We start from the raw sequence: 13,132 nt of genomic DNA, 5'->3' as shown, positions 1-13,132 counted from the left end.
TTTGAATAAAGGATCTGCATGTTTCCACACACTTACTAACAATATTAATCATACAAACTGTACATGTAGCATTCATAAAAGCAAGAATACAACTTTTGCATGTTGTTTCTTCCATCAGAATGTTTAGCTTAAATAATTTTTGAAAAAATAAACAGCAAATAACCAGTGCTCAACATTGCCTCCAACATAAATGAGACAAACTAATGGTCACCATAACTGAGACAAACCTAAATGCCACAATCAGGAGCATATTACAGCCACAATATCTTGTTCTCATATTCAATACCACCTCGACATTACATCAAACATAACTCAGATTCTTTTTTTGGGAGGTTGGGAGGGGGAAAGGCAGGGGATGGGTGGGGAGGGGAGGGCAAGGGGGATTTGGGGATATAGAGAGGCAGTGCTTACCTATGGTTTACGAGGCAGCAGTGGCGAACTACTGCGGCTGCTGTTGCTACTGCTTCTTCCTTTAATGGGCCTACACATAAGCAAGCTTGCATCAGAACAAACCCAAATATAAACAAAAGCATGAAAACATTTAAAGCTGCAAACACAAGTACTAAAACTATATATATATATATATATATATAATATATAGATCCAACTTTCTATTCAATTGTGGGATCAAGGCAGTCTGGGGGGGACCACCATGGCTCTCTTCTCAAGAATCCATACATCCCTTATCAGTATATGGATAGCTATCTCTCGAGCACTGGTTTAGGTTCGGCCTTACTGGGAAAATAAAACGGAGCACATAACAACATATCGTCACAGACCAAGAACTACAATATAATATTTATATATATATATATATATATATCAACAAGGAACCTAATATGATGTGTTAAAGGAATCCAGTTTACACTTCAGGCAAAGTCAACAGAGGAGAGAACCTAGTTAGGAAATTGTTAGTCTATTAACTAACTAGAGGTTTGGCATGCACCATGTGTGAGTACCATGACTCACAAAATTTCATTATTAAATTCATTTGAGTTGCTAATTCCCTTCTCCACAATTTTTGGTCCTAACAAGATCCCACTACTAAGAAAATCTTGGAAAGTGGGAGATATAAATAACTTGAAATAATAAAAATCCAAATCCAAATTATTGTTTATACAACTATATCCTCAAAAGTTGAGATGAAACAGACTTCTACTATCATGCATTAATTTGGGGATAATGGAAAAGGGAAAACATCTTCACACCAAGAAGAGAAACTACAAATGTGCAGAGATTTATGATTTTTATTTTGGGTAAATAATACACATAGCTTTGCCAATAAGGTGAGACCAAGAGAATCAATACCCTATGATATATCCACAAAATTCCAAACAGTCTAGTGAAGCACTCTGGAATCATGCAAGTTATGCAGTCCAAAAGATATGGTAGAACAGACATTATGATTTAGCAGTGAAGGTTATGTAATGAAAATGCCAGTTAAGTCAATTCAAACAAAGATGATGACAACATAACACTGCAGTAGCAGTAAACCATGAATTAACCAACCTGAAGTTTCCCAAGTTGTAGCCTGTTCATGTTATTATCATAATCATCAGTGCTTATTTATTGAACTACAAACAAAGTACAAACCAAAATCTAAAGCCAGCCTAATTGCCTAAAATATCCTCGAATCCATTTTTGAAACTCAAATGCCAACTCAACTTCCATCTCCTGATGGAAAGCAACAGCTTGCTTCCTCGTGTGTATTTTATAGAATTTAAGGGGCCGTTTGATAACGTTGTTCTAGTAATGTTGTTTGTATTTTTTGGAAATACACGTGGGTAAAAAAGTGTGTAGAAATGCATGTAATGTTATTTAAAAACTGAAAACATGTGTTTAAACACATGTACCAAACGGACCCTAAAACTACCTCTTCGATAGTAGGAAATTTTCATTGAGCTCCTTTTCTCCAGTGATATCCATTTCTTTGAATTCTATAAATTTCCCAACTTAATGTTATATAACTGAAAAAACTCCCACTTAAATATTTTTCCCCAAGTGCAACCACCAAAATATTTTACCTTCTTCATATCACATTGAGAGTCTCATTTGGAAATCAAAATTCTGAAGGGAACAAGCATTTAATAGTTTGGAGTTTTAACTTCCACCATCAAGACAATACATGCATAGGTACTTTCCAATAGTTCTGGAGAATAAATATTGATATGAACTTAAAATTAGATGTTACTAAAAATGATAATTTGATCCGGGGGTGGGGGACACAACAAAGACATTTTCATCTTGGACTCATCACATGAAAATTGAAGGAATGTCATCTTGCAAGCACGTATACCTTGCGCATAAGAATGATATTCCTCATGTTGAAATCCCATGTTTGGATAAAGAGGGATGGGGGGAGAGGATAGAAGAGGAGAGTGGCCAAATATATAAAATTATGTTATGACCACAAACCCCATATCCTCTTCTCTCCCCATAAAAGTGAGTAGTAAATTTATTTTTCTTCATTGCAAAGTTACACATATGCCTGGTGAGTTTTGAATCTATGATCTCACCCTCCATCCCAAGGGCAGAGGAAGAGCCATCCAAGCTAAAACCCCATTAGAAGAGAAATAAAATGTTTTTAGATGAATAAAAGTGAAACCATTCATAGATAGAAATTACCTTCTCGGGCTACGACTCCTTGATCTCCGAGGTAACTGTTATAATTAGAAAGAATAAGCAATGTAAGGTATCTAGTAGTAGGAATTTTCTTTTAAAACAAAAAATAACAGACACTAACCTTGCGTGGACTAGGTGATCCAGAGTAGGATGATGACCGCCCACGTCTTCCGACTGGTGCTCGACCTCTATTGTAAACACCACCCCCACAGAGAAAGGCATGCGTAAGTTAAAAAGTAATACAAACTAACAGCACAAATCGAATTAACAAAGGGAAATAGCATTTTTGCAAAACTCAACAACATACTGAGCCTATTACAATTTTGAAGAAAAAGAGGGGGTGGAATGAAATTGAAGCCAACATAATATTGCAACTCGAATTCAGAACCTACATTCTTTATGTAAGATGCAAAAATCAAGGTGAAATCATGAGAACAACAGGCATGATAGAACTTATAAACAACACTAAATTGAAGACAAGTGGAGTTGTAGAGTCTTATATACCAGTATTGTCAAACAAGATAATGAACATTTCATGGCTATGTTAAAACCTATACACATCCAATACCTTCTATCTGTCACCCAAGCCACATAAAGGGCTTAAAGAAATTATTTCAACCCACAATGAACTCCAATGTTGACAAGGCACCTCGCAACCCATATTGAACAGCATTCCATATAGCAATACTACAATTTCTACCAAAATGTCCCCTGCTGCAACCCACAAGTACACCACCCATCTAGGTATTAACCACATGCACATCCCCACTACTTCTCATGTACGCATACAAAGAAATTTGCTGGCATACACTCAAATGAAGCAATTCAAAAAGTAACAACAAAGCTCTGCAACTTTGAGACCCATATTAAAAAAAATTCATAAACCTTATTCCCATCCTACTGAAATAAATCCAACATATATATAAAGCAACTAAAAGAGAGCTGACACAATTCAGACAACTAGAAAACCAGATCAATCATGCTTAGGATTAGAAACAATTTAGAAAAGTTACCTCCGTGGAGAAGCTGATCGTGATCGTGAGCGAGCAGTTCTACGAATAGGAGGAGTACGCCTACGACCAATAGGAGACCTTCTAAGAGGACTACGAGCTCGCCTTGGAGGTGAACTGAAAAAAAGCAAAGGTCGTATTCAAGTTGCAAGAAGATAAACATATAAACAGATGTATCTAAGAATGTGTGTATCACAAAATTAGTATATGAATAACTCCGTAGAGTTTTGAAGGGCCCCAGAAAAGCCAAAGGAAAATATAGCAGATAATCAAATGTAATAAGTCTCATACAATGCTTCCCATAGCTTATAATATAAATTAAAACCCCAACCCTAAAAATCAAATTAGATGAGCTTTATAAAAGCATGAAGACAAATAAATATTAATTGTCAAAAAGATCTCTAACAAAAAGGGAAAGATGCACATTATGTCAAGTAAAGGTTGAGTGTATGCGTCAAACAAAGGGACAGACAAGCATCCACAAGGCAAATGTTACTAGGGAAGTAACCTAAACATTAAAATATATATATATATATATATATTTATTTCAAGGCCAACATTAACTATCTTAATAAGATTTGTTTAGATTTCATCTCAAAAATAATAAGAAATAATAATAAGATTTCTTTTTTACAAAAATGCAAAAGACTACGTACAAAGAAATAGAGACTCAATAAACATAGGAATAGAATCTCTATATTCATGAGTCCCCAAGCACGTGCCCAATCAAACAAGGTGCCAAAAAAATAAGCTAAGAGCCGGTCCCTTGTCTTCTCCAATCCTCAAACTTATTCCTCTCTCACCAAATAATCCAAATCAAACACAGCAAGGTCCCAACAAATGCTTTCCCCATCCAATTCCACCACCCAAACAAAGATCTATCACTCTCTTTTGTAGGACACGAGATTCCAAAAGATCAAAAAACAAAGGACCACAATTGATAAGCTTCTGTACAACGAATCAGAAGGTGATCCACCCCCTCCCCACTACACCGGCATGAGATTTTTTTTAATTACAAAATATATATCTAAACTGTAAGTTCATATTATTTTCGCCCAATTACTTAGTTAAGTAAAATATATTCTAGAAGAAATCAAGGGACTGAGTGACATCTCCTTCACACATTAAAAAATGTGGGGAAGTTGAGGTTATGGACACAATCCCTATCCTCTCTCTCTCTCTCTCTCTCTCTCTCTCTCTCTCTCTCTCTCTCTCTCTCCCCTTTTTCATTATTTGTTTGATAAGTAAATAAATATTTTATTGAAGCGAAGACTACTTCATGTACATGGGAATGAACATAAAAGGAGTCTAAAGAATTACAAAACTCCCTTTTTATTATTGGTAAGTTATGCACCCAAAGGGTTTTGAATCCACAACCTTAGCACCTCCAATAATGAGAAACCACCAAGGTGATATATAGATTAGACTACAGCAATGAACACTCAGATCATGATTAGCCTAACAATGTAATCAATGACATTGTCTACATGGGCAGTACAGAATGTGCTCACAGCCACTAAAATACTATGAATAGTTCTATCAATTCCAGGAACACCATAATTTCATTCAGTGTTACACCTCTTCATCGGTTACCATCACTCAAAACAAAGCATTTAAATATAATTTAGAAGCATAATTACCGGCGCCTAGGAGGAAGTGGAGAACGTCTGCGAACAGGACTGCCACGCATCCTTCTGAAGGAGGCCATATGGTAATCAGTAGAATGCTATCAAAATCAGAAAAGACATCAAACCAGAAAAGTAGTTATTTGTAGTGAACCTTGCAGGGGATCTATTGCGTCTTGGTGAAGTTGAGGAACGACCACGGCCAGGAGATGTTGGCCTCCTCCTCGGAGGTGTATCACCACGGCGATAAGGAGAATCCAATCTACGACGAACGGGAGAATCTGGACGACGACGTGGAGGAGAATCTGGTGGTCGTCTAGGAGATCCGCCCCTTCGAGTAATAGGTGATCTCCTTCGAGGTGAGGTAGCAGGCTTCCGACGGGGAGAAACTAATGTCATTAAAAATAAAACTCTATTAGAAAACACAACACAAAATGTATAAAGTACCACTCAATGAAACAAGTGTAAGGGATATACGTTCTCTTTGTCGCTTTGGTCCATCCTTCTCACCATCAGCATTAACATTATCAGTTTTGGGCACATCTCTTTTCGGTGCACTGGCAATGGCTTTTAAGGGAGGTGACAGCTTCTGTCTTGGAGGTAACGTGAACCTCGCTTGAACCACATTCCCATCAATTTGTGCCTGCATGAAGAAAATAAGAAACATTGATTTCCCAACATGATTTGTTTTCATCATAGCACATAATTCCACTCCAACACTACATTCTATTTTATGGTTTTACAAACCCACCCCCTCCCCCCCCCCCCACCACCAAAAAGAAAAAAACCTACACCATCCATGAATAGTTGTGCTTTTTCAGCATCCACTCTTGTCTTGAACTCCACATACCCATATCCTCTTGGAATATTGACCTGCAAACATGAAGCAAGCTTCAAATCCCTATACCTGGCCAGATGACCCCAAGACCATGATATGACATCTATAATGAACTTACAGCGCGATCCATTGCTAACTCCACATTTACAACTTCACCATAGTTACCTACAGAGTACAATTCACAGGTAAGAATATTAAGAAGCACTAATTAGAAATTCAACACATGGAAACCTTAGCTTATAAATACCTTACGGCCAATAAGTAACAAGTTCCTTATTCAATAATTACTTATTCATGTGAAGCTCTTTACTTTACATTTTCAAGGACCAAATATCAGTTGGTCAATTATTTAAATATTTCCTTCACTTATTCTATATTTTTGACAACATTGGACCAGTAACCTGCTTGCACATTGAAGTGATGATGGAAGCACTTGTTAAACATATCAAGAAGGGTCTAAGATATTCAGGTTAGTGATGCAACAGCTTGTTTTTAAGACTTTACCCAGAAAATCAAACTTAACAGGGTTCTTCATAATTTTTTGTCAGTTTAATTATTAGCTAAGAATCAACCAAAAATTACAGAACGCTCTAGAATTTTTTATTAGTTTTATTACCGTATGATTTCATCACAATACTTTCCTAGATTTATGTCAATCAGGAGACAGCTACTCAGGACAATGCTCAGCCATGAAGCAACTTAATATTGAAGAAAAACAGCTGTTTCTAGATTGCAGCTGATGCATTTAAAATAACTTATTAGCTATCCCAGGAGTTTTTGATAGAACTCTGAGAACAGCCATGGGAAAAAATCTTGGCCATAGAAGTATGAAACTTCCAACCTATTGGTAATGACAAATGAATTTGAAAGATGAGTTTGTTTTGAAATTTTTGAACATGGAATCCCCTTTCCGTTCCCTTCTCACTCTCTTCCTATCTGAATTCTAATCTTCCGTCTACTCTCTTCTTTATTGACAAAGTAGGGAACTTTTTTTTAAAGAAGAGCCATTTGAACTTGCCACTAGCCAGTAAAACCTACGGGCAACTATCATAGTTGACAAACTTGCTCTAAAACTACCATTTTGCACCAAGCTGGTCATTTTGATCATCTAGATGTATGGCTTCATAGAATCCACTAAGCAATCCATATTTTCATCCTTCTTAAGTAAAAGTTCTTTGATAGCAACTCCAAGAATTATCAAAACTTGTACTCAAGTGAGTTCAATGACACATTTATCAAAAAAAATTAAGATGCTATCTACTTCCAAGACAGTATACTAGTGACTGGACATATAAAGTTAAAATTAATAGGGAGAAAAAGGGACAATTTTATGCCTTCATTGTCATATGAAAGCTTAGCACAACAGCAATCAATTACAATGCCTTTAACGTCAAGTTAAACTACCAGAAGCATAGATTTTTAGAATTCCAAGTCAGAAAATGACAAGTGTTGTTAAAAAAAAAAAAAAAAAAAAAAAGTGATGTTTGCAGACATTATTTTTCCATGCAGACTCTATTTATAATTCTATAAACTTCATAGCTTTAGATATGTGAATTTTGTAGCTAAAACTGACACGTGTTAGTCATCATCAAACAAGTAATAAACTTACTGAATATTTCTTTTAAATGGCCTTCATTCACATTCCTGCTTAGTTTCTCAATGTGAAGAACAAGCGACTCTCGAATAGGAGAAGCTTTCCTGAAATCAGAAATTATAAATTAACAGAAGCACAAAACACACTAGTATTTACTAAGAACTGAGCCTAACACATGCAATAACTATAGACTTAGGTACAATTACTTAAGTGCAATTTATTAGGTTACTTAAATTCAAACACAAAACTGCATTGAATTTAATTCTCCTTGGGAAAGTTAACCGTATTTATCTTGTATTGGTTAATGCAGATATTTGTTTGAATTTAATTGGGGAACCTAATGTATTGCACCTAAGGAATTGTATCCAAGTTTTGCTTATAACTATATATACAAACATGACTGAGGGAGCTTCCTATCACCCAACCTTAACCCTACCCAAAACGGATAGGCCAAATCTTCATGTTAAAATTATGATTTTGACCAACACCCAGTACTCTGAATGAACTTTGCACATTACAAAACTCAAAACCCTTCAAACCTTGAACAGCCCAACCAGCACACATAAAACTTATAGGTCAAACAGCACCGGATGAAAATGAAGTATGCTAAATTTGAAAATCTAATATGCAAAGGATTTCAAGGGAACACACATAGGGAAGGAAACAAAAAACTGGAAAAAAAAAATCAGACACATGGGCATAAGATACTAAAGAATATTAACTTGGCATGCATATCCCAGGGAAAAAAAAATGAATGTATAAAATGATGATCAGAAGATTTGTTTAATATTTTATCATGAAAATATTTATCTTTCCATAGCTGGAGTATGCTCTGCATTGAAGTTCCGGTATTTACTAGATACCATCATATATATGAATATACAGTCGCTCACAGATAAAAACATCTTGACCCTCATCAATATATTATGCCAACTCTAGCTTCATTTACTTAAACCTTTTATTATGCAGAATAAATCCCTCACAAGTATGCCCAAAAAAAAAAGTAAGAAATTTTTCTTCCTACAGCAGGTGTATGTTGAAAATTTTCTTCCTACAGAACGGGTATGCTTTGAGTTGAGACTCCTAATTGAACTAAGTTTCATCATATAAATATATACATGTTTGCACTCTCTAATGAAAACATCTTGTCCTTTATCAACAGATTATGCTAGATTTCAATTTCATTCCCTTGATATCTTCAGTATAAATCAACTCTTTAAGGTAACAGCCAAAGCATTAAAAAAGTGAAATGAAAAATTAGTTGACAAGTTCCGACCAAAAGACATACATTCAACCAAATTCAATTTTTAAAATAAGTTTAATAAAAATAAAAAGTTCAAAGTAATTTTCACCTTGGGGGTGGAGAAGTTCTTTTAGATTGTGAAGGTGGAGTCCGACCTCTCCTAGCTACTTCAGCGGGACTGTGAAGATGAAAACACAAGAACAAAGTAACATTAAAATAACCAAAAAAAACATAGAAATGTGTATTCCTTACAACTAAAATAAACAAAAGTTCATAAAAATCAATGTGTTGGAAAAACTATCTGCATTGCTTCATAAAATTGCAGGCAAAACCCCTGTATACTAGAGACCCAAACTCTCCTTTTCCAGCAATCAACCACTCACCTACTTTGTAGTTTTAGTTCTTGCCACTAACCCCAAACATGCTTCCCACTTTTACTATACATTATGACAGACATTCAACTTATGCTGTCTGCTTTCAAAAACTCAAGTATTCATATCATAACTTAAAGATCCAACTTTCAAATGTGTCTTCATACAATTCCTCAGCAAACAAATGGAGCGAATGTCCATTTTTAATGATAATCACGCACCAGGTGGGTCTTAAACCAACGACCTCACTCTCCATCTACAATGGCAAAATACTAATTCTACAAACCAAACAAATTACCAACTTTTTGTTACTTTGATGTCTATAAAACCTATCAATAGCCATAAAAAAAATAACAAATTTAAAATTCATTCATATTAGATCAGATTCGTATGTAGAGGAAACTAAAAAAATAGCTGAATAAAACAACTTCAAAAGCTGATTTCAGCAAATTCAAAGAGTTTTTCTTTCAAAGAATCTAGGTTTAGTAATGTTCTTACACTTTCTTGGCAACCAAATAACACAGAAACCGAAAACTATAACAGGTCAAATTATCAATTTTTGTTACTTTAATAACTACAAAACCTATCAATAGCCATAAAAATAACAAAAATTTAAAATTATTTCAGCAAATTTCCAAAAAATAGTGCGTTCAAAGAATCAGGATTTAGTAATTTTCTATAACACTTTCTTAGCAACCCAACAACAGAGAAGCCGAAAACCGTAGCAGATCATATTCGAAAACGAGGAACAGTAAAAGTACCTTTTCTTGGGAGGAGGTGCGCTAGGGCTGCGAGAACTGGCGCTTCTGGAGGGAGAGGAAGAGGAGGAGAAGGACCTGGAGCGAGATCTAGAGCGAGAGAGAGAGCGCGAGCGAGAGACGGAGCGCGAGCGAGAGCTGGAGCGAGAGCGAGAGTCGGAGCCGGAGTAGGACCGGGAGCGAGAGGACGAGCCCGACGCGGACCCTGACGGCGGCGACCGGCGGCCTCCTCGGCTTGGTTTCGCCATGGGCGTTGATTGGGTTTGAGAGTGAGTGAGTGACAGAGCGGGAAGTCGAACCCTAGATAAACCCCAGAGAGAGAGAGAGAGAGAAATTGATTGATAGGGGTAATATTAAGTCTTTTTGTACTTGTTCGTGTGCGCTGGGCAGTGTGCTTTATCTATGGGCTTGGGGTTGGGCCATATTTGAAATATTTTAACCCACACCAAACCTATATTATCAATATTTTAGCCTAAAATATTGATAATAAATTAATAATCAATAATTATATTATTATATTTGAAATTATATTATTTGAGTTAATATGATAGAATGGTTTGCTGGCTTTTTTTTTTTTTTTTTTCTCATTATTCTCATTTTACAAACATATTCATTATATGGCCTCCAACGAAATATGAGTGCATTTGTATAAAATGTTGGAAATTTGTGTTTTGAGTTTGAAATGAATATTTGTAAAAAAATTATAAAGAATTGTAGTTGCAAAACATAATTTTGAGTTTTAAAAATGCTCTTTTAATCTTCCGAAACGCCTAACTAAACGGATCCTATATTAGTTATGTAGTCTTATTTGGAACAATTAACTCAAGAATCAAGGAGAACTTCTAACTCGTTCAAATATTAAGGATTACTTTTCAAACTTCATAAGCAAAATCAAGGCAAAAATGGGGTGAATTATATGTTATTTGTATAGAGTAAGGACACAAGCACATATAAGTATGGATATACTTTAAGTGAGAGGAAACTAAGATGGAAGAGGTAAGGTTGACATCGTTCAATGAGCTTCAAGCTTTGGAATCTAAATGGATCAATGAATAGTTGACTCGCTTGGTGTGAATGAAACCCAATAATCCAATCAATCCAACCAATTAATCCAGAATGAACTATGAAGGCAATGAATTGATTTTTCAAGGGTTTGGTTTTTCAAGGGTTATAGAGTTGGACTAGGTTAAGGGTTTTTTTTTTTTTTTTTTTCTCAAGATGTTAGTTTGGTTTTGAGTTTGTATTTTTCACAACCCCATTAATCCAAACTAAATTGGCTTGAAGGACTTCCACATGGATAGATTGTTTTACACCAACACTAGAACTTGAGTCTTAACGACTCAAATTGTCACCGAACTCAAGTCTCAAAGACTCAAGATGCTAGTTTCCTAAATATTTTTAAAAAGTGCTTACTAATGAAATAGTCTCTAAAATTATGCTAGATGACAAATATCCCTTGATCGGTAGAGGACCTTCCAATACTTAAGCTAGTACTCAAGCCTTTTAAAGGATAGTTAGGAGATATAGTTTTTAAGGTTACTATTTAGAGGTTATCTCTTGAACATTACAACCTCAATCTCATCCTAAACTAAGGCGATGCATCATAATTATTCTCATCAATTATTGTGAGTTTGAACTCTCAAGAATTTACAACTACCAAATTTTGAAATTATCAACAACTGAACATAGCCTTGTAAATCCAAAAGCTATAATATATTAAACTACAATTAGGGGTGTTCATGATGCGGTGCGGTGTGATTTTTGGCCATTTTTAGCACTGCATTTTGCGTTATGGTTTAGCTAAAACCATAACTGCACCGCACCTTATTTTTACGGTCACATGTGCGGTGCGGTGCGGTGTGGTGCCGTTTAGAGTTTAGCCAAAACCATAACTGCACCACACCTTATTTTTGCGGTCACATATGCGATACTATGTATAAAATGCGGTTTGAGGTCGGTATATTTTCCAAATTTTGGGCTTTTCCTACTTAGCCCAAAACTAATTTTTCCATTTTTTGGGCCAAGTTTTAAATTATTGAGTTAGTTTTTCTTTATTTTGGGTTGGCTTTTCTAGTCAACACTTGTTAGGGTTATTAAACTTTTTTTTTTTTGAAAACTAGGGTTATTAAACTATTAGTAGTATATTTAATATTAAAAGTAAATAAATATATTAATATATAAAGAGGGTATGGTGTGGCGGATTATGCGGTTTTATTATTATAAAACCACAAACCGCACTGCACCATGTGGTGTGATACGGTGTGGTGCACTATTATTTGCGGTGCGGTACGGTTATGCCATTTTGCGGGCGGTTTTGATGTGGTTTGTGTGGTTTATGCGGTTGGTGAACACCCCTAACTACAATATATTTTATATAGTCAAAATATGCATATGAACATTTTTTATTTATTTTTAGAACTTAAAACAACTCAAACACTAAATTAATTAAATTCACGAAACTCAACTTGACTTGTCTCTCTTTTATAAAACATAATAGGGTTTAAATTTATAGTGTCTGCTCAATGTTGATTACTTTTACTCAAGAGACCAATTGACTTCTTTTTTACTTATTTCTATTACTATTTTTCTTAGTGTAAGACTGCAAAATTTTTTTATTGCTTTACTAAGCTTATTTCTTCTTCTTTTCCCCCCCTTTTATGAATTATGTAAATTTAAATATCAATTAATTTTTTTAAAAATACATGGTAGGATTTTTTTTATTAGAACAAAGTGTCTTCACTTAATAATTTTTTATTGGATGGAAATTTTGATAAATCTGCCGTTAGATTACATTTTCTTATTATATACTCTATATTCATAAAATTTTGAGAAGAACAAAAATCAATAGTTATGCCATCAATCGAATATTTAAATTTCAAGTTATTAAATCTAAAATTGTGCATAAAAAATAAGTTTTATAAATCGAAAGTAAATAAAACCCAATTAACACAAATTTTTACATGTACTTTAAAAACATAAAAAACATGCAATCCAACCGTTAAATTTTTAAAATATGTAGTTATGTTAAATTTTTTTCGTTTAGTTGACGAGTGCCTTAGGATATTTGTTAA

At 34.8% G+C, this 13,132-nt stretch overlaps 1 protein-coding gene across 2 annotated transcripts; it reads right to left on the bottom strand.

The window, feature by feature from the left end:
• Positions 1-10,378, bottom strand: LOC126720762 (serine/arginine-rich splicing factor SR45). Of its 2 annotated transcripts, none has more exons than XM_050423564.1 (12): positions 10,065-10,378; positions 9,042-9,110; positions 7,705-7,793; positions 6,214-6,260; positions 6,050-6,130; positions 5,735-5,900; positions 5,412-5,646; positions 5,273-5,323; positions 3,636-3,749; positions 2,744-2,810; positions 2,626-2,660; positions 1-481 (listed from the first exon to the last, which is right to left on the bottom strand). In XM_050423564.1, the coding sequence occupies exons 1-12, from the start codon at positions 10,307-10,309 to the stop codon at positions 412-414; spliced, it is 1,269 nt and encodes a 422-aa protein (XP_050279521.1). In that variant the 5' UTR covers positions 10,310-10,378; the 3' UTR covers positions 1-411. The 2 variants fall into 2 exon arrangements, with proteins under 2 accessions (XP_050279521.1, XP_050279520.1); XM_050423563.1 differs by having other exon boundaries at positions 5,273-5,326; positions 10,065-10,377.
• Between the last annotated feature and the right edge of the window lie 2,754 nt (positions 10,379-13,132).

Source organism: Quercus robur, chromosome 4 (assembly GCF_932294415.1).
Source record: "Quercus robur chromosome 4, dhQueRobu3.1, whole genome shotgun sequence".
In the NCBI taxonomy this organism is placed as follows: domain Eukaryota; kingdom Viridiplantae; phylum Streptophyta; class Magnoliopsida; order Fagales; family Fagaceae; genus Quercus; species Quercus robur.
Note: the sequence above shows the minus strand (reverse complement) of the source record. Positions and strands in the feature narration are given on the sequence as shown.